Source organism: Podarcis cretensis, assembly GCF_951804945.1.
Source record: "Podarcis cretensis genome assembly, chromosome: 9".
NCBI classification, from domain to species: Eukaryota; Metazoa; Chordata; class Lepidosauria; order Squamata; family Lacertidae; genus Podarcis; species Podarcis cretensis.
This window is the reverse complement of record NC_137178.1, coordinates 46,863,114-46,885,529: the sequence shown is the minus strand read 5'-3', so window position 1 is coordinate 46,885,529 and position 22,416 is coordinate 46,863,114. Positions and strand designations below refer to the sequence as shown.

At 40.8% G+C, this 22,416-nt stretch overlaps 1 protein-coding gene across 8 annotated transcripts in view; it reads left to right on the top strand.

The window, feature by feature from the left end:
* NEK1 (NIMA related kinase 1) overlaps positions 1 to 22,416 on the top strand; it is a 41,373-nt gene that overhangs the window by 16,681 nt on the left and 2,276 nt on the right. For 7 of the 8 annotated variants that reach the window (XM_079991357.1, XM_079991356.1, XM_079991361.1 and 4 more), the window contains 17 exons: positions 525 to 627; positions 3,560 to 3,643; positions 4,082 to 4,165; positions 5,060 to 5,137; positions 5,771 to 5,866; positions 7,522 to 7,674; positions 8,062 to 8,124; positions 8,222 to 8,453; positions 9,885 to 10,037; positions 11,516 to 11,683; positions 12,095 to 12,215; positions 12,328 to 12,425; positions 14,809 to 15,020; positions 15,807 to 15,961; positions 18,631 to 18,830; positions 19,972 to 20,105; positions 21,054 to 21,186. In XM_079991357.1, coding sequence (XP_079847483.1) covers positions 525 to 627; positions 3,560 to 3,643; positions 4,082 to 4,165; positions 5,060 to 5,137; positions 5,771 to 5,866; positions 7,522 to 7,674; positions 8,062 to 8,124; positions 8,222 to 8,453; positions 9,885 to 10,037; positions 11,516 to 11,683; positions 12,095 to 12,215; positions 12,328 to 12,425; positions 14,809 to 15,020; positions 15,807 to 15,961; positions 18,631 to 18,830; positions 19,972 to 20,105; positions 21,054 to 21,186 — 2,267 coding nt within the window. The remainder of the gene's footprint in view (positions 1 to 524; positions 628 to 3,559; positions 3,644 to 4,081; positions 4,166 to 5,059; positions 5,138 to 5,770; positions 5,867 to 7,521; positions 7,675 to 8,061; positions 8,125 to 8,221; positions 8,454 to 9,884; positions 10,038 to 11,515; positions 11,684 to 12,094; positions 12,216 to 12,327; positions 12,426 to 14,808; positions 15,021 to 15,806; positions 15,962 to 18,630; positions 18,831 to 19,971; positions 20,106 to 21,053; positions 21,187 to 22,416) is intronic. The other variant, XM_079991360.1, reaches the window with a different exon arrangement.

The window sequence follows — 22,416 nt, the reverse complement described above, 5'->3', positions numbered from 1 at the left end:
TTGGAGGGCACCAGGTTGGGGAAGGCTGGGGTAGGCATTAGTGTGCTTTCATTGCAATCTAAAAACTCTCAAACAAATGAAAATTGCAGGAAGGGTGTTTTTTTCCTTGAGGACCAGGGTTGGAAAACCTGATGTCCTCTAGAGGTTGGACTCCAACTCCCATTGCCCCCAGGCAGCATGGCCCAGTGGTCAGGGATGATAGAAGGCTGAAAGCCTGGCTAAAGAGCATCCATGACCATCAGCTCTAGGACCTTGCCCAAGAAAGAAAACTTACACTTGACCCATGCTGTACAGTGGTTAACAAACTATATTTCTAAATGTACTTGACCTTCGCTTGCTAGCCACCTGTTGTATTACATGCTTATCTTGGATCAATAAAGTGCTGAATGATGTCGCTGCATTTATTTGAAGTCTGCTGAAATCTTAAATTCAGTGTATTTTCCCTACTAGTTTCCAGTTCCTCTTCTTGGTTATATATATATATTTTTTTCAAGTAAAGCAAACTCATAAAATGTTTTACTCAGGCAAAAAGGATGGGTAGCTGCAGAAAGAGCTAAGCAAGTTGAGGAATTCTGGCAACGGAAGAGAGAAGCCATGCAAAACAAAGCTCGTGCTGAAGGACATATGGTATGAAATTTTACTTTCCTACTGTATCAGCATTTGAATTCTATTTTTTTAACAGTTAACTTCCACATGAACTTGTAAAATCTATTTATATCTGCAGCAGGACAGTTCTTAAACTTTAGGATTGTGTTAGAAGTAATCCACAAAAATTAGATTCTGCATCTTCCCAGTAGTTGACTTGCTTCCTATATCTATATTGAATCTTATTTTGTATTCGGGCTGGTGGTATGAGACAGGAGCTTGTAAATCATGCAATCCAAAGAAGTATCTTTAAGCTAACAGAAGAATTTGCGCAATGAAATTTCTCACTCATTCTGATTATGGCTGCAATCCTGACCATGTCTGCTCAGAAGCAAGTCCCATTGAGTTCAATAGAACTTGCAGTTAGGAAAATGAGGCTAGGATTGTATCTGAAAAGTTTTTTCCTGGTGTATTTAAGGGTGGCTTGCCAGGTAGTGTGGAGAGCTGCTCTCAGGAGGAGAAACCTTGCAGCGTATATAGACTTTGGTATACAGCTCTTTGGGGTGACCAAGGTACTATCTTAGACCTCAGTTCAAAGTTCAGCTATGCAGCACATGCTCTTTTAGCCACTTTTAACCTATTGTGCAGCTGAAGCTTTGTATGTGAAAAATTCATTGACCTGTTTCAGGTTTAATGGAAAATCATGGCCATGAGTAAACCATGCTGAACCTCAGGCTCATGTGCTTTCCTATCTTCCTTTTTCCATGTGCAAGAAGAGAGCAGAAGCAAACAAGCCACCGTTCCCAAAGTATAGGCATTACAGGAAGCCCTGGTTTGTTCAAAATTGTGACCAGAAATCTTCCAGTTAGCTTCTAACATGCAAAGGAGAGCAGGATGGGGGAGTTGAAAAGATCAGAACCTACTGTGACTTGTTTAAGCACCGGGAAAGCATAGTTTCCTACTATCTATATAAACTGAGCCGGGACATGGGTGGCGCTGTGGTATAAACCACTGAGCCTCTTGGGCTTGCTGATCAGAAGGTCGGCAGTTCGAATACCTTCCCATAAACTGAACCATTGTTGTATTTTCCTTCTGGTTCATGCCATGCATAACCACTGTGCTCAAGTATTCATGCTACTTTGGGCATGGGGAAAACAACAGCAAAACTTGAATTAAAAATGCTTTCAGTTTCTCACTGCAAATCCGTTGCCAACTTTGGGGGTTTAGCACTCAGATACGAAAATCAAGTTTAAATCATTATTATAAAAAGTCTACCCAATGCATTATAAATCCAAAGGTAGCCTGAGATCTGTTTTGGTTGATACTATGGTGGTGGCTTCTGTGATCCACACCCATTCCATGTCACAGACACATGTCTTCATGCTTTAGAGCATTTACTGGCAGATACCTTCTCTGCTCATGACAAAATGTGTCTACACCATAAAATGAGAACATTCCTGATAATCACTGCAGGTCAAAGAGTGAGGTGTAGCTAGATAGAGGAATATTGGTGTAGAAAGAAGAATTTAATGATCCTTTTTATAGTTTGCATACACTTAAAGTTTCCCATTGCTTTTTTTTTAAAAAAAAAAAAAACAACTACCGTTAGCATATGAGTTACACTGTCTCGGAGGTGGCAGAGATCTGTACATGAACAAAACCCCATTTCCATATGAAGGGAAATAGAGCAATGTTTTATTTCCCAAATAGGAGGAGCAACTGGCATGGCATGGCAAATTGTCACCTGAATTCCCATTACCTTTTCTGTTCGCCTTCCTTCAATCTTTGATAGTGAAATCTGTGTCATGTTTTTCAGGCTGGAATGACCCACCCATCTATTTTTGAAAGAGTAGCTCCATCTAAAAAGCCTATAACTTACATTAGGACAAGTTCACACACTTTTCTTCTTGGTCCTCTAGAGTAATAGATAATTTTAGTGAGGTTTTAAGGTGCTGCTATCAGTAAATTAATATGAGAGAAATGTGAGCACTCTTTACAACTTGGAAACTTTTATCACTACAGCCAATATCATCTATGCATGCATTTGTACCAGTCAATACAGTACTGTATCTGCCTGCATGCAATTATGAGTCAGTTTGAAAGCAGCATCCCATTCGAATGGTGAACAGCTGTGCAGAAACAGATATGAAAAGCCCACACTTTAGAAACAGTGAGAGTTTGTTATATTTTACACTTTAATTAGGTGTAAGGGGGGAAATGTTGCTGCTTAGTCTTCCCACCATGTGGATGAACTACTTGACTTCCTGTCTTAGTACTCAGGGAGTGTGGCTCAGAGCTTGTTCTGGAATCAAGCAGACTTTACTCGCTCCAGATCAAACTATCCTATCAAAGGACCCAAATCTTTGCTACCTTCTGCAGAAAAAGCAAAATAAGAGATCACCTCTGTGATTATTACCCATGTGTAGTATTGGTAAGAATTTGACTGACTAAACAAATTATTGCCTTTCCAAAATTACCCAAGTGCACCATATTAAATCAATAGCAACAAATTTCAATACTTTATCACCTATAATATGCCACTCGGGCAGCGATATGCATTTATGTCACCACAGTCGCTTGAAGATTTTTGGAAGGTTTCTGAGGGGGATTTAACCAAAAGCATTCATGTTAAACCATGTTGCAATAAAGCTTTGTTTTCATTTAAACAAAGTGTTGACACTTGACTCAATATACAGCAATTATACACTAATAATTCATTGTGGCAGTGAAGTTCCAACAATGCATTCCAAAGTTCTAAACTGAACAGATGTTACAGTCTTAAAGGCACAGTCTAAAATATGAGATACAAAGGAACAAGAAAAGTGAAGCTTGGGTAATTAAATAACGCAGAGTGTATTTTTGCTTTATCTTAGCCATTCATTGAGGAAAAAAATAGTAGATGTTGATAAATATAAGGTTAGATAATGTGGTGGCCCCAACCCTTCTTGAATTTAATACATTAAATGGTGAACAGGGCACCCTGCAAAACCTGACAGCTATCTATGGAGGCAGGCCCATTTCTTCAAGAGGAAGGAAAGCCAGAAACAAGGAGGAAGAGGTATGCTTCCTGCATGTTTTCTGCCTTCATTGCACATATAGAACCCTTTCCTCCCTCATTTTTTTCTGCATGGGTTGTCATGTATAATCAGAGGAAAGGGCCCCTCCTTGGCATTCTAATTAGTTTCAACTTGCAACTCCTAGAGTTGTCCCATAGATGAATTAACATACCTGTCACATAAGTTAGTCACGAGAAGTGAATCATTCCTATTCCCTTAAAACAGAATTTGCCCTCATTGTCTTTTAATAGCTCTCCTCCACAACTCCTAGGCCACCAGCGATGGGTCCGCTAAAATCACTTAGAAGTATAGCGTTGATACTCTTCCATAAGAGAGTTGTTCCATTAATTTCCCACTCTGTGAAACTGACATACGTTGTTTAAGTTATGTATTGCTGCAACTTTCCTCTGACACTTTTTTAAAATTTTGTGTTCCTTCAGGAATACTTGGCAAGACTAAGGCAAATTAGACTTCAAAACTTCAATGAACGCCAGCAAATTAAAGCTAAACTTCGTGGAGAAAAGGCAAGGATTCTAACCATGAAGGCATTTTATTATAGCTCCATTCACCTTGTTTTCTGCTTTGTGAAATGAAACTGAATTGTTTATTCTTGTCAAGTGGAGCTCCACTGATTGTGATGTTGAGGTGGCTATCTTCTTGATGTCCAGCTCTTCAAGAAAAGGATTTAGGCCACCATGGCTGCATGCAAAGCATTTTCTTTACTTAGCTATGGCCCTTATCAGTGAGCCAAGTATTCAAATGCTCGTGTGGCTTCTTGGAAATTTGAGACGGAGTTCTAAGAGTTGATTCAACATGTGGCCAGGCTACTAAAGATTGGCTCTTTTTGATACTGCAGCACTCAGTCCATATGGCTCCCCACTGGTTATAGTTGTCTCGTGACAAGTTTTTAAATGAATACCATATTGCAGGGCATCTTGTAATTCTACCCTAAGAGTCTTGCTTCTCATTTCATTTCAGTTATGAAAATGGAAAATGACTCTCTCCCCCCCACACACACACAAAAAAAGGAAAAAGACTCCATACTTGCAAATGCATAGAATATAAATGATTATATTAGACTTCAGAACTGGGAGTTTTGGAGACTCTGATATGACTAATTTTAATTTACTGGAATATTTGCGAGCATTTTTGGAAAGTGTCCCAAAGTTCCTGTTAGGTCACATTTCCCTGGGGTTAAGTTATTAGGAATTTCCAAAGGAAATCCTCTCAAAATTGTATGCATTATCATGCTTCCAAATCCTGTCAAGACTATGAAACTATAATATATAGCCTCAAGAGCTCCGTGCATGAAATTTAATGAAACTTATGAGATTAAAAAAATTATTAGTATAGCTTGCAGTGTTCTCTTCTGTTACTAGTCTGCTAAGTATATAAATTTGAGAATAACTGTTTTACAGAATGAAGCTTGTGGTTCTCCTGTACATGAAATAGATGAAGAAGCAGAGCTAAGGCGTAAGAAAATTGAAGCGCTGAAGGTAATGGTGAAAGAGTGGTAGAGGAGAACTTGCTGCATTGATTAAAAACAAAACGGTGGGTGAAAACAACGGCCAATAGAGTTGTTTTGTGCACTGTTCTGCACATGCTAGCATTAAGAGCTTGCTGAGTGCCACAATGGATGGCAAGTTCCATCACATTTTAAGAAACGTTTTCATGGAAGATCAACGCTGGAACAATTATGGTGTAGGGCCAGGAAGTGAAGTGAGATGGGGAACAGTACAGAGACCACTGGTGCTGACCACATTGGTGCACATGGCCCTTGCCATGCCTGCTGCACCTCATCAGTTGCGATTGGGGACCTTCAGGAGCATGTTCAATATTCCTTGCCTGGTGCTGCTGTAGCTCCTCGTCTTTCTGTGCCTCTCAAGCTACTGTCTTGTAGCGCTGTACGAAGCTGCAACCGTGATGGAAGCTATCACATTGATCCTGAAATGTGTTTTCTGTAAAGTCTGGAAGTTATTGAGCAAAAGTGTATATGGGGCTTTCTAATGTAGATTTCAAGAAGAGCTGTGTAAGTAATTGCTGGTGCAACATATTGTACATGCACTGGCCTTTAGAACGCAGAGTGCCCCTTGCTGAAAAGTTGCTCTCTTTTTTGGTCACATTACAAGGCACAAGCAAATGCCCGGGCTGCAGTCCTGAAAGAACAGCTAGAACGGAAGAGAAAAGAAGCATACGAAAGGGAGAGGAAAGCTTGGGAAGAACATGTAAGAAAGATGAATTTTGACACTTCCGCTCTGCTGATGCAATTTACACTTAGAAGCTTAGATTAGTATTGTTTAATTTCTTCTTATATCTCCAGAGGTCTTGGAAGTAAGTGTTGACAGCCTAATGTCTTTTGCATACTAATTTTCATTCATTTTTTTAGCATTAGTGTGCACTTAACCTTTACTGATGGGATCTAGGGCCTAGAACAGGCATAGGCAAACTCAGCCCTCCAGATGTTTTGGGACTACAACTCCCATCATCCCTAGCTAACAGGACCAGTGGTCAGGGATGATGGGAGTTGTAGTCCTAAACCATCTGGAGGGCCGAGTTTCCTATGCCTGGCCTAGAACATATCTAAACAATCTTGTTTGGGTAGAGACAGTAGTAGATTCTGTTGGATTATAACACATACTTCAGACCAGGAGCACTTTAATGATGCCACAGTGTGCATGGATTTCCTCTTGTAGTAGACTGGCATGTTTATCTTCCCATGTAGTACTGAGGAAAGCACAAGAATGTGGATAAGAAATAGAGGATCATCACCATTGCCCACATAAACATTTTAAAGAGCCCCCAAACTGCTTCCGCCTCCCGAGTTGCACAACACCAAAAATATACAAATAGCACTACATCACTTCTGGAGTGATTGGGGATGTTCTAGGAACTCTAAAAACATTACATATTTCATAAAAGTTAAGTATACTTTTTGTGTTTAATGACTCTGTGCTATGCTGCATATGGAGATGCAGCAAGTTGCCAGAGAGCAAAGAACACTCACCACTAGCAACCCAAACTACTGCTCTAATCTAATAATAGTTGATCCAGGGAGTTCATATCTGACTGTCATGTCCATGGAATAGGGCCAATTTTTAAAAATCTAAATAGTTGAATGATCATGTCTTAATTAAAGAAGAAATCAAGTGATAGAATTTGGTCAGTTAATCAGTCTGAAGCTGCTCATTTATATTTTTCTGTGATAGCTGGCTGGGAAGGAATGAAACTGTTCTACCCTTTTCTATTTGGTTGTTACAAAATGGTAGCTTTTGATTTTAGAAGCTGTCTTGCATAGGAGAGTCAAAATCTCAGAGGAAAGTTAAAACTACAAGGGGATGTTTTTCATCAAGTTGTGCCCTGGAGGCTCAAAAGTTCAGCCTAGGAGCCTGATTCATTCAGATGAAATAGAAACTTAATCAGGAGTCTACTCTCTTTATGATTAGCCAAAAGGTAAGGAAGGGGAATGAATATATTGTACAGAAGTGAAGCTAGAAAATAGGGTGGTTAGTTGTGAAGTCAGGAACTTGGAGAGTTGCAAGACAGAAAACGGTCTAGAATATTTTGAGTGCTGAGTGGTAGAGGGCATAGCTGTACACTGCAGCAGACAAAAGCCAGGAAAATACCACAAAATGACCCATTAGCTAAACAGAGGGATGCAAATTAATAAGCATTGGTGTGGTTAGGGAAACAGTCTAGACTACGTATAGCTGGATTCATTTATCTCTGTTTATATCCACTTGGTGGCAGTGGTGATAAAGGAAGAGTTGGCTGGTTTGCTTGCCTCCCTTCCCTCTCACCATGCAGCCTACAGGCTGTGCTGTTACACTATCACTTCATCATTGCCATGTGAAATGTAGCACATTTTACCTTATACCCACAGCTGGTAGCCAAAGGGATAAAGAACCCCATGGGAGCTGCAGAATTAAGTCCCACACATGGCAAGCAAGAAGGTGGAGGTTCCCCTACCAGGCTGATGAAGCCCATTTCACCACAAATCATCTCCATGACATCCGCTTTGAAGGAAGTGGGCGCGGTAAGTCGTATATTTCAAAGCAGTAACCACATGTATGTCCATTCAGTGTGCAACTGTCAGGAAGAGAATATGATTCTCAGTGCTCCTCTCAAGAATGAAAATTGTCTGCGCACGCACAAAACCACTACTGTATTGTGTTCTACATGCTTTTTAAACACACAAATTGATTTGTGTGAAAAATTGGCATGAAAATTGGCCTTCTCGTAGATTAACATTGCCATTGTAGAAATTCTGCCTGCAAGGAATACGTCAACAATAGTATGCTGAAACATTCACTGCACAGCTGTTAATGGCAAGCATTGTTTTCCCCACTGTTCTTTCTTGTACTAATTACTGTATTTGACACAGTCTTTCATGTTGTTTTGTTGCATATTTTGGATTTTAAAGGATGAAAATGCGTCGGTCATCCAGGAAGCCTCAGTAGAAGCAAAACCTGATGTTGCTTTTCAAGTAAGTTAAATTACTTCAGCTTTACTTTGTACTTCATTTTTTAAGAGATTTTGCTTTTTATGTAATGGGTTGTTTTGTTTTTTCTTTCCTGCTTCAGAACAAGCGAAACATACTCCGAAGACTGAATGAAAACCTTAAAGCACAGGTAGATATAAAAGAGGAAAATGAACCTAAAGACATCTGTGAGGTAGCTCCGCCTGATGAGAAGAACCAGCATCAAGAAGAAAATCATCCGGTTCCACCTGATCGTAAGAAATGGGAGGCTGGGGCTCAACTTGTGGTTCCTCTAGCACAATTAACAATGGAAGCATCTTTCACTGGTACAGAGGGTAAGTTGATTTGTTTAAGTTTGTTAACCAAATCAAGTGAATTGCAAAGATTGCACTTACGAGGTAATACCATCCTACTTAAGTTAGTCTTGAACTTGCTTCCTCAAAGATTTGTAAGTTGCAAACTGTTCAGCCACATAGCTTGAATAGACCCAATCTTTCTCCTAAGTCTACTCTCCATTCACAAGTCCTTTTTTCTCACTCACTTCCTTCCTCCCTCACCCTAATTATGTCACAAATTGTTAGCAGCTGTGTCTTCCCCAACTGGCAGTGAACAAGGTGCAGACCTTTTGCAGTGTTTCACGTCCAGCGGTTAGCAACTTGAAACTGAATTATATATTACCACCCATTTTGTGGACTACATGGTTTCTGTGATATTTCTGTGCACTGGAATTCCCAGCTCACTTATAAACCTTGGGTTGTATCCAACACAGCAAACTTCCTCATTCACCATGGAACTTCCCCTTCCTCTTCTCTCCCCTTCTCTAGCCTCCTGTGCATCCTCAAAATTGGCTCCAGTGGTTTTAAGGGTGTGGGAGGAGTGGCAGGGGAACAATAGATAACAACCCTTTGGATTCCTGTGCCATAAGCTTTGGCATTCCATTCGGAATGTTCCTTCTTCTCCAGTTATATTGCGTCTTCTATCTTTAATTTGGAAGTTGTATCCAAAGAGCCTTCTAGAGGTTCCCTCACTGTGAGAAAGAAGTGAGGTTGCAGGGAACCAGGCAGAGGGCCTTCTCGGTAGTGGCGCCTGCCCTGTGCAACGCCCTCCCATCCGATGTCAAAGAAATAAACTATCTGACTTTTAGAAGACATCTGAAGGTGGTCCTGTCTAGGGAAGTTTTTAATGTTTGATGTTTTATCGTGTTTTTAATATTCTGTTGGGAGCCACCCAGAGTGGCTGGGGAAACTCAGCCAGATGTGCGGGGTATAAATAATAAATTATTATTATAATGAATAATGATGATCTAGATTTTGGAGGAGTGACAAACAGTCCTACCACCCCACTGTTAAGAGAGCTTTTTCACTTAGTGGAGAGAGAGAGAGAGAGAGAGAGTTAGTTGTTACCTTAAAAAAATTCTGTTCTCCGATTCATTGCTTTTGCTGTAGAAAATATATAAAAGAAAGGAAATGTTAATTCTCAGATTTCTGTAGCCAAATCTTGATCTAATTTCATTGTATTTAATCTAATCTAATTGCACTGAATCAGAATGTTTTGTTTTAATAAACATCTGTATTGGCTTGCATCTGTGTATCGTAGAAGCATTTGCCGCCCATTTTGTTCTCTTTATACCCTTCAAGAATAAATTAAATTGGGATGGTATGTTCTTTACTGACAGATCATTACTGTTTTGTCTTTCATTGAAAATAAGGGGGGAGGAAGCCCTTCCTAAAGCTTTTTATGTCAATGTGTTAAATATTTCCCTACAGCACAGACATTAGGAGAGGTTATTAAGCTAGAGGCTGCTGAACCCCAACGAAAAGTCTGGGGCAAAAGCCCCACCGATTCAGTGTTGAAGATACTTGGAGAGGCTGAGTTACAACTTCAGACTGATCTGCTAGATGACCTAAGTATTACCAACGGTGAGGAGAAGCTGAAGCTATGTTAAGTTTTAAAAAACTTGTATCAGGCTTATATTTTGCACTGAATCTTTCATGAGTGGTGGTTTAGGATAGACCTTTGGACTACTAATTTCCATTTACCCTTGATTTAATAACAGAGTAAAGCTTCCATTCTGAATAAAACCTCTTCTTGTTCTCTTTAACCCCAAGCAGTAGTAATTCAAATCCAGGCACCTTTTGCACTGTGAATCATTGCCTAGAATCTGTTTTCTCTCTTCTACTTACAGTGACACATTAAACTGGACTTTAATGCATGGAGTGAAATTACAGGGGACCAAAACAGGCATAGTAAAAAAGGAAATAATTTTATTATGATGAAAAATCAAATTACCATTTGATAGGTTAATAACAATTTTAAGGCACACTTTCATTTGTTGAAGTGTTTTCACTATTTAATACAGACTTGATGCCATTTTAAAACATGTAGTTTCTTAAAAACTGGTCCCTTTAATATTCCTAAGTGTAAAACACTGGAACGTAACAGTCTCATACAATTAAAAAAATGGATACAATTTCCAGGTGTTTATGTAAGACTAAAAAAATTCACTTTCAGACCCATTTGAATGTTGCAATAACCACAGTTTGTCTTAAATTGGGGTGGCTAACCCCTTGTTTGATGGCCTTCAAGCAACTTTTTCTTCTCATCCAAGACCCTACTGAATTCAGCAGTAGCAAAAAATAAATAAATCATTTTTTAAAAGTAGTCATAGCACTAGAGGTGGAAGGAGAAGTTTAAATCCAGCACCCTGATGGGAATGCAGTCACTCAATAGACAATGATCAGCTAGATCACTTGATGAACAGGGAGCAGGAAAAAACTCTTCTCAACTGATCTGCATGTGTGTTTTATGTGTGTTCACACGTTGAGGTGGCCACACCTATTGCTGGCATGCAGCCCCAGGAAGGCTGGCAATGGGTGAATGCAAAAGCTTAACCACACCAATCATGATTAAACCATGCTTTAAGAACATGTGTTCCCCCTGTCACAGGGAGGAGCTTAAACAAGCCAACGCAGAATATGGTTTCCTTTGTTTCAAACAAACCACAAGCCAGAAATAAACCAAAGTTTGCTCTTGGTCTGTTTCTGGCTTACCACTCATTATTTGTTTGATACAAAACTATGGGGCCATGGTCAAATGGCACAACAAGTTGTTGGAACTACAGTTTGTGAGATTCATGAGCAATAGAGATGAAGCCACACCACACAAGTAGTCACGCAGCAAGGAGGAAACATGTTCATTATTAAACTATTACTTAAGACAAACTCTGACTTAAGACATGTTAACAAGGCTACTGTAAGGATGCAAGTCTGTTTTCTTCCTTTTAGTAAAGAAACCTGCATTTATTAAATCTGGACAGCTTACCTTTTTACCACACATCTGTGCTGCAACATATTCAACGAGGTGTATATTTAAGTGGCAATTTATTACTTTGCTATAGAAGTTTCAAAGGAAGCATTAACAGTGAGAGACAACAGTGAAATGAAAGCAGAAACTCATGCCAGAGAGGAATCATCGACGGAAGTTGAAAATACTGAAAAGACGTCACAAGAAAGCTCTCAAGCATCTGAATCTACCCAGTTGACAGCCAGGCCTGATCTGATAAATGGTATAACTTCCCAGTTCCAAATTTATTCACACACCCACACCCCTGTTTTTAGTAAGGAGCAGAGAAATCCTGTTAATGGAAGTTTAATAATTAATAAATTAGGGCAATACAATGTCAAAAATAATTTATGCAAAGGTAACACGCTGAAGAGTTCTAATAAAATTCCAAAGTTCTCTTTAAATTTGGCCTCTGCTTGTAGTTCCTTGTCAACTGTGCATCTTAGCACGGACGGCTTATGAGAGCTAAATAATTGTTTCAGTGCCTTCCCATAGGACATATGTGTTTATGCATAACAATTATAAATAGCTTTTGCGCCTCCTGCTAAATTTTAATATCCCTTAGGAATTGTGATGCAAGTAAATGCCTTTAGCACAAGTACCGCTTCTTTCATTTGTGAACTTGTTTCCACAGAGCCTGAAGACTTGGAATCAGAATTGTTAGAAGAAACCAAAGAAGATAAATGCAAAGCAAATATATTCCCTGTCATTGCTGATGTGTGGGTTAAAGAAAGAGCAGAAGTAAAGGAAATTGTGTAAGTCACCCTTCCTTTATGCTTCCACTGGTATGAAGTTTCATTTTTGAGAGTTTAATGCGGAAATATATTGTGTGTGTGTTTATTTCCTGGCTTTGGTCATCTTTCGCAGGTCAGAAGATCCTACTGATAGTAGCCAATATGACAACGAAGATCTTCCAGAGGATGGGCTACTAAAAAAAATGCCACTCCATGATGAAGCACCCGTAGGTCAGCAGTCATATTATTTATACTTCTTATAATCTAAAATGGAATTTGAGATTTTGGGGTATTCTGTATGTCTTTTGCCAACGTGAATTGGAATACATAGGTTGCAATTCTGTGTCCCACAAAGCCCTGCTGCTTCTGAGCAGACATGTAGGATTGAAGTGTAAACAGGGAGCTAAACATAACATGTCTTGTTCTTCTGGTCTGTAGGGAGTATAGTAGACAGGAGAGGGTTAATTTCCCTTCAAGAGGAAAGCCCAGGTCCAAATAGCAGCAACAACAACAAAATTTATGTCTTTTCTGGATAGGAGGAATCTTCCAGTTACAGGACAACTTTTCAGTGTAGAAATTTCTTATGGGGGGAAAAACCATAAGCAGATAATCACGTTTATCAACAAAAGAACAGTAGTGAAGAAGAAAAAATATGGAGGGAAAAGAAGGAGGAGTCCAGTGGTGTCCCTGAGGACTGCTAAGGGAAATAGTGCATGCTAGATTTGCAAACAACCCTCTGTGATTTACACTCTCTGTGGTTTGGTTGTTTGTATTTAGTGTGGGCAGACCTGTCTGCTCCACTCTCCACTGACGAGAAGAACACTTCAAAGTAAGTACAACATTCCACTCTCGGAACAGCGGGGGAGCAGACAGCAAAAGGATATCATCATATCAGGGTGGGAGGAACAACTCTTTATAGCTGCTGATATTGTACTTTCCTGTGGAGGAATATTTGAGGAGAAGCTTGTTGCATGGAGGTGGACAGTTGACCTATTGATCCTCCTGTTGAAGGTTTATGGTAGTGTGCTGTGACCAAGCCATCCAAGGTACATGTTATGTGTGCAGAAAAGGCTGTTACACCCTTGCAGGCACATGGCATTCTGAGCATACTAAGTCAGGCAACATGTATTCTGACTCCTCTGTTCATTATGTTTCTTCCCTGTGTGCCAGTATGGAAGCAGTTCTGGCATAGACTGGGAGTCTTGGCCCCTGAGTACAACTTGAGGAGACTTCTGGGTGCCAGACAGACATTCCATATCCTGGGGAAATGGGGTTAAGGTGGTTCTGTAGGATTTATATTTCTGCATACCAGGAGAAGGTACGACTGCAGCCTGTGGGCAGTGACTGGCTTGGAGTCATCTGTCCTAGGGGATTCTTTACAAGGAACCATCCAGACCCAGTTAACAATAGATGTAACCATGCTGGACTGAGGAACACTTGATATTCTATCCATACATTTAGCCCTGACCTCATTGGCTGCCAAGGTGCAGGCAGAAAAACGTGTGCATCTACCACCGTGAGCAGAAATGTTACCCAACTTATATAAACCTTGCAGAAAACTACATTTTGATGAGGTGTGCGCTTCAGCAGTTCTTTATGCTTCGAAACCCGGGAGACGAGGTTTCAGTCTTAAGGTGACATTGGTAACCTCTAAGAGACTTGCATAGAACAACTTCATGAATGTGGTTCCAAAAGTTGTGGAAAGAACTACAATTCCAGGGAAAAGTTCAGCTAGAGGGCCATGCACTAGAGGGACCCTTCAAGCCACTCATGGATTCATGAGAATTATTATTTATTTAAACTGTAGCTATTTATAGAAGCGCTTTGCTCTTGCCCTCGGAAATAGTTCCTTGACCCCTGAGGAGTTGGGGAAAGAGTGAGTTCACTTAAAGGAAGCAATCTGCTGCTCCTATTCTGATGGCTTCAAAAAAGAACCCTGTCGCTTGCTAAAAGTTCTTGTCAGACCTATATTTGCTCTAGAAGAACCCTGGGCTCTTGAGTTATGAACTGTCTTTCAATAGACTAATGAACAGAAGGGTCTATTCATTCAGTCTCTCTCGTACGCATTTTCTCAAGCATACAGACACTATAATGAGTATTTTCAAAAACCTGGTGAGGAATGGTGACTCTTAACACTGAAGGGAAACCCTTTTACTTGGAAGTAACTGGCAGAGGGGAAGGGAAGGAGGGAGCCTGGAAACTGCCATCTGTCCCCATTTTGTCTTTACATAAAGGCTAGGCCTCAGCAATGTCATCTGGTACTTGTCACAATCCAACCCTCTGCCTCTAACACACTAGCCACACTAACAGATAACAAATTGGAGAGGCCGTTTATGGGTAGGGGAAAGCTATAGCACCCTTACCTATGTAGTCATTTTGCTCTTAAAAGCTTGAACTCTTCCATCCACAACCCACTTTGAGGGATTTTGGGGCAGTCCCACAATTAATTAGTAATTTTCAAGGTAAGGTAACGCAAGGTGCAGCATCGGCCTACAGCATATCTTATTCCTGCAGTAAATTATTGAACTGCACCTAACACTTTTTTTAAACGAAGCTTTCTGGAATGTTAACCTGTACATCTATTTGTAAAATGGCATGTTCTTTCTCGCTCCAGATACCCATGATTCCATGCAACCTGAACCCTTTTTTCAGAAAGTGGTACAGCATCAAGCAAGATTAACAGCTTTTCCTGTTCTGTCGGCACAGTCTTCCCTTGATGATTCCCTTCCAACAAGGTCACGCTCTGTATCGCCAGAAAAAACAAAAGGCAAAAACTCATTGTTGATAGGGCTTTCTACTGGTCTCTTTGATGCAAACAACCCAAAGGTAAGCATTAAAAAAAACAAAAAAACAAACCTTAAATGTTGCACATGGGTGTATTTGCTGTATGGGTATATAATGCCTACGGAATTGTTGCATTTTATAGACTACAAAAGGATTATATACTTGCACCCGTGCAACTGTTCTTTGTAATACTAGAAATGCACACAAAAAAATAGAAGTGCTACTTGGGAGATTATTTTTTTATTATAATTGGGGGCAACCTCCTGAAGTCGTACCTGATACTAGTACAGTCATACCTCGAGCTGAAGTTGCTTCAGGTTGAGCGCTTTCGGGTTGCGCTCCGCGGTGACCCGGAAGTAACGGAATGCATTACTTCCAGGTTTCGCCGCACGTGCATGAGCAGACGGTCAAAATGACGTCACGCACATGCGCGGAAGTGACAAATCGCGACACGCGCAGACGCGGATTGTGTTCACTTCAGGATGCGAATGGGGCTCTGGAACGGATCCCATTCGTATCCAGAGGTACCACTGTATACTATTGTAATATATATATATATATATATATATATATATATATATATATATATAGCAACGTATATTTTTTTGGAAAGTAATAAAGGAGAATTCATAATCTTAGCATGAAAACTGTTCTTGATTCTTCATTCTCCCATTTCCCCCCACTCTGGAAGAAAACAAACAGGAGCTGCTTGTTACTATCATAACTATGCTAATATAAATTTACAAGTTATTTTTGTTATTATGGTCACACGTTCACATTCTTGCTGGTTGGTCTGGTCTGCTCGTTTAATGCAGTATTCCTTTTTAGCTGCTGAGAACCTGTTCGCTCCCAGATCTTTCCAAGCTATATAGAACACTAGTTGATGTTCCCAGTGTTGCTGATGTGCAAAATCAACAGAGTCTTGAAATAGATGACATGGAGGATGAGCCCATCAAAGGAGAACAATCTGATTCTGAAGACATGTGAGCAAAAAAAAAAACCCTCTCAAAAACTGAAAAAGTATCTCCATAAAGCATTAACTTAAAAGCTTTTTGTTAAAAAAAAAAATCTTTTAAAAATCTAGTACAGCTACACTAAAATAACTGGCCATGTGGTAATATCTTGGTGGCTTTCCTCAAGGGAATAAAATTAAACCAATGCTATGCAGTGAAAAGCAATGAGAAAGAAGACTTGAAAATGTGGTGCAGAGTTTTATCTTCTGTTTACAATAGGCTAAGTACTGACTGTACCTATTACCAAATCACTACTTCTTTTGCTGATGCTGTCCTTCACAGAATGCTTAAAATGTTCAAGCTGTTGAGTGTGGAAGAGCTAGTCACAGAATTGTGATGTTCAGTGCATCTGCTGCTGAGGGAAATTGAATGCCCTTGGCTAGGGAAAGACACTCTCTGGGCCCATTGGAAGTGGGGAGAGAGCAGAGAATGACGGAGGGCTGATGAGCTGTTTAGGGGGTTACTGTCTAGGGGCCTTTCCACACTTCTCTTTTATCACAATATAGTTGCTGGGTGTATTTATTTTTTTAATTTTTTAGCATGCTTCCACACAGCATCATAATTAATCAGCAGGTATTCCAGAAAAATGTAATCATAAACCACTTTTTCGCCTAGGAAAAAAAACACCCTAACATTCTGTGAAAGATCTGGAATGGATCCTCAATAATTTTTTTGTGTGTGGAATTTGTTCAAGCATCATCCTGCTTTCTCTGTTAGGAGGTGCTACTGGTGGATATTGTTCTACAGTTTTGAATATGTTTTCTGTCAGGCCCAACGTTAGGCCAAGAAGCAGCTTATCTCCTTTTCAGTCGTTCATACAGATACTGATACTGATACCATGTCAACATATTGCCGATGACAATGATCTGCAGATAACGTTCAGTCACAATAATAAGGTTCACCATAACACAAGACAGACAAAACTTGGTCCTTCCTTCTATTCTTCTGATACACCGTAGGGTTTGAATACCCAGGCCTTGTGCAGAAAACAAAAATGGGGAAGAGATTTTAGTACCCGGCATGCATGTTCTCTGACATTTGCTGGTTAGTGGAGCACAAGAACTAGATGAGACATAAAGTGTGTGCCTGCAACTCTTCTCGAACCAGGCACAACCAGCCATTGCTGTAGATGGGGGGGGGGGACCGCACTCGGTCTCCTGTGTACAGCTACAGTTGACTGAATACCCTAAGTTCCAAATGTGCTCAAATAAACATTGGATCCAACAGTAACTATACCACTATAAAAGCTAGATGTGGAAAGGCCGAGATTTTATCAATATGTGCTTTTTTTAAAAAAACTACTGAAACATTCCCTATCTTCTCTTGGCAGTCTTTTCAGTTGCCCAGCTGCTGATATAGTCCTTGGTTTTTAAAGTGGTTCCTATGTATTCAAAGCATGCATCTTGCTATATCTTTAAGATTCAAAGGCTGAGGAGCAGTTGTGTTTTTCTACTGTAGTTAATGGTTTCATAAACATGAGTGATTTTATTTGGGAGGAGAGAATTTTTCTGCATACTGAATTGGTTAGCTAAACAAACATATAGTAAGCATTTATTGAAAGTGGTAGAAGCAATTAGAATTTTCATGCTTTGGCCACTCAGCATCCTAACCACAGATCCACTCTAAAAACCCTTCTTACCAATAGTGCCATCTTCCTCATCACTCTCTTTCAAGGCCTTACCTGATGTGATGTGTTTGGCAGTGGGACAAAGAGCCATATTTGGGTTTCAATTCCCCTTCCCTGGTATCTTGAGACACTTCGATGGCTTTCCATTCACAGCTTAAATATGTTACAGCACAGAGCTTCTTTTTCCAGACCTTATATTTCTTCATTCCCCATCATGACAGGCTAAAAATCAAGTTAAAAGCTGAATGCTTCATCTACTGTCTTTAAGCAATATAACCTCACAAAGAAAGTTGGAAGGCAAAGGTTCAATGGCATAAATGGCATTTAGTTACAGTGGTGCCTCGCAAGACGAAAAGAATCCGTTCCGTGATTCTCTTCGTCTAGCGGTTTCTTCGTCTTGCGAAGCAAGCCCATTGACGGCTTAGCGGATTAGCGCTATTAGCGGCTTAGCGGCTTTTAGCGGCTTAGCGGATCAGCTGATAAGCGGCTTAGCGGCTTAGAAAAAGGGGGGGGAAGGGGGGAAAAACCCGCAGGAACTCGCAAGACATTTTCGTCTTGCGAAGCAAGCCCATAGGGAAATTCGTTTTGCGAAGCGCCTCCAAAACAGAAAACCCTTTCGTCTAGCGGGTTTTCTGTCTTGCGAGGCGTTCGTCTTGCGGGGCACCACTGTACTTACACACACCAAAAATAAATCATATTCATTTCAATACATTTAAGGGCTAATTCATATGTTACCTTTAGCAGTGTAACTGCTGTTCACTCTAGACTCTTATGCTCTGGTGGCAATTTATAAATATTTTCTATGCTTTGGTACTTTGCATTGTACTTTCCATAAAGATATTACCCATACAACATGGCAGCAATCTATAGAGGAGTGTTTTTGCTGCTGCATCCACAAAGTAAGAGGTAGTTCATGGCTCAGCCCTTCACAAAAAAACCCCAAACCCTAACCCTGTTTAAGACCTACTTCTCCTGGAATGAAGTAATGGTATGCAAACATTTTGCATTGCAGTATGTTTGGGGAGGCAGATCCAGATTTGCAGGAGCTTCAGGCTTCAATGGAGCAATTACTTAGAGAGGAGCCCAGCGATGAATTCAGTGAAGAGGAAGAAGCAACGTTAAAAGCTGAATGCCTAGCAAATGGTACAGAAGGGGATGAGGTTGACAACAATATCAGCAGCGAAAGTGTGCTTAATGAAGAATGGCATTCAGGTATATCTTCATTCCAGTAGAATGGTTTGTTCTTACAGAATCATAACTCTAAACGGTTTTGGTCCGTGTGTGTCTCAAACTTGGAGATAAACTCACTGATGACCCTGACTTGCTTCAAATCATTTCTACAACTTGGAAAGGCAAACTCCTAAAATAAGTTATAGAAATGATACATGTATTGTTGGCGGTGTATCTGTTAAGTTAGTCCTCCTGTTTTATCAGTCTAATAAGTTAGATACAAGGTCTGTCAGCATTAACTGAACAAATATCTAATTTGAGACAGCACTACTGTTAGCATAGTTAACTGCAAAACGTACATTCAAAACAGCAAAACGTATATTGTACTGCCATGCAGATTGCAGTACATGAAGCACATTACTATGCTAGATCAAACCAAAGATCTGTGTACTTCAGCCCGACATCTACAGGGCTTACAGACTCCCCAGTGTCCCTCAAAATTGTGTCTCCCAAGTTTGTACACATGCAATGCATTAATCTACAGAGAGGGGGTGCCTTTGTACAATTCCCTCCTGAATAACACAAGAAGACAGGATCGCTGCTTTTGTGCAAAGTATATGAGAATGCACAGCTTTTATAGGTTCTTTCTTAAATATTCTATGTATGTGGTGAATGTGATAAGTCTTTCTGAAGTTTTATTCATTCTATAATTTTGCCTCATTCGGCCTTCCAGAGAAAGTATGCTCATAGTAAGTACTGAAACTTCTCTGGATGGGGCGAAGGAAGTGTTCAACCACTAATGGAATGTTCCCTAGCTTTGTTCATGTGGGGTAGATATACATTGGTCTGATTAGGAAATCAAAGTTGATGACATTTTTTAGCGCAGCTGGCCACCAGGGATGGGAAGTGGTTCTGCCCCACTGCAGCACCCGTCCATCAAGCACTGTGAAGCCCTCAAGCTCCCCTGCCACCCAGAACCCCAACCCACTACACACAGCAGCCACTGTGCCGCAATACAGACCCCCCTGCCACCCTAAGACCCCCACTAATGTCCTACAGAGCCCCCCATACACCCAGTGCAGACCACCCCCACCCCTGACTAGCTGTGCTACTGTGTTGATGCAAAGAATTACTACAAAACAGGTGGAACATTAAAATGCTTCCCTGTGTTTCTATTGCGTAGACAACAGTGATGGTGATAATGCCAGCGAATGTGAAGAGTATGACAGCGTGTTCAGTCACTTGGAAGAGCTGAGATATAACCTGGAGCAAGAAATAGGCTTTGAGAAATTCATAGAGGTTTATGACAAAATAAAGGTTTGTGGGATATTTTACACAAAGGAATGTGAAGGAAAATTGTCATTATTAATTACAGTCCATCGCTGCAAGGTGTGAACTTAAATTAATCTGGTTATGTGTCAGTTAGTTGTAGGGCGTATGGGGTGTTAGAGGAGGCTGTATGAGATAGCTTGTTTACCTTTGTTCTCCACTTTGCACTGAGCTCTCACCTCTGGCTTCTAGAAGCTATTTGCATGAGACAGTGGCCACACTTCGGGAACGGCTTCAGCGGGCTGGCTAAACCAGGGGAAAGTAGCCGATGAGTCTCAAAGCCTTGGTGCATTAGAGACTTCCTCTGCATGCAAAGACGAGCTCTAGCAGACTAAAAAGACGAGAGCTATAGTGGGGTCCAGTGGTCAAGAAGGCAGTTTTTGCATGTGCCATAGAAGGAAGTGAGGGACAGATGGGGCTTGTCAACCTGGGAAGGTAGGCCGTCTAGAAGAAAACTCTGATCCTATGCCTCTGTTGCCTTATGGAATATCTTCAGGACAAGAAAAGCCTAAGGAATAAACCCTACACAGATCCAGAGTGCAGTCCCAAAAACGGTTGGATGGCACTTCGCACGCCTCCTTCTGGCAGTTCCAGCAGCCAAGCTAATGCCAAATGTATTGCTCTGCTTTCCTGTGAACCACATCAGTGAGGCTGAGAGGGGGGTCTTGTCTGGGCAGCCCAGGACCTCCATACACACTGCCCAAGCTTGTACCCCAGAGAGGTCATTTTGGTGCTGCTAGCGCAGCAGTTTGACTTCATCCCCAGAGGCACACTCCATTGTCTCTTGAGACAGCGGGTGCCAACATTAGTTGTCATATTTTGGCTTCCAGAGATGATTACACCAAGTAAAAAAGAAGCAGAAGTTGCATTTCTTTCTGGATTATTTGGAATTTTTTCAGCATTTCAGAAAGTACATTTATCTTCCTTTTCTCTTAGGCTATACATGAAGATGAAGATGAGAACATTGATATTTGCTCAACAATCGTTCATAATATTTTAGGAAATGAACACAAATACCTATATGCCAAAATTCTTCATTTAGTAATGGCAGATGGTGCTTATCAGGAAGGTAAATCAGCTGTTTACTGTATTCATTCAGCGCAGTACATTTTATGCCACCTGTTCCATAGATTCCTGTTTTGTTTGTTGCTGTTGAAATTGCTAATTCTAATATACACTGGGAAGTTACACAAGGCTCCCCACTCACAAATATTGTTTTTAAGTATAATTATTGATGTGCCCACACATTTTTCCTCAGTTTTTAACAGCTACTGCCAGGCTTGTATTGTAAAACCAATAGAATATATACATTTACAGTTTGTGTACATTACCAGCTTCAAGGACAGAACAAATTCTTAGGAGATATTGCCAACAAATTCACAATTGTTCTAAGAACGGCCATACTTCTGTAAACTTCCCTTTTTTGTTGTTGAAATCTGACTATTTCATGTAATAAAGATTATAAAATGAATGGCTGCTTATAAATGCACTGGTTCAGTGCAGACTTAACTATGAATGAAAGGTCAGAAATGTTTAAAAAATGGACAGGGACGGGTATCATGGAGCTAACCACGATGCACTTTTACATCTGCATGCTGTTAATGCTAACCAGGATTTGTACTCCTCGTACTGATTTCAAACTACTTTAAATCACGGTTATGTTAACAGTAGCAGATGTAACACTGGACTGTGGTTAACTCCAAAAGAGAGATGGAGAAAGGAATTTGCAGGAGGGAAGAAAGTGTCTGAGCCTGCCACTTACAAGTCTCCTAGCTATGATCACATTTATTTGATTAATTTTTGCATTTATACAACCTTTCTAACAGGGACGCAGGTGGCGCTGTGGGTAAAAGCCTCAGCGCCTAGGGCTTGCCGATCGAAAGGTCGGCGGTTCGAATCCCCGCGGCGGGGTGCGCTCCCGCTGCTCGGTCCCAGCGCCTGCCAACCTAGCAGTTCGAAAGCACCTCCAGGTGCAAGTAGATAAATAGGGACCGCTTACCAGCGGGAAGGTAAACGGCGTTTCCGTGTGCGGCTCTGGCTCTGGCTCTGGCTCTGGCCAGAGCAGCGATGTCACGCTGGCCACGTGACCCGGAAGTGTCTCCGGACAGCGCTGGCCCCTGGCCTCTTAAGTGAGATGGGCGCACAACCCCAGAGTCTGTCAAGACTGGCCCGTACGGGCAGGGGTACCTTTACCTTTACCTTACAACCTTTCTGCCAAGGCACTCAACAATTTTAAAACACTAAAATAATATAAAATGTAAAGACAGCCTTCAGGAGAGCGGGGAACACAGTCCAACTA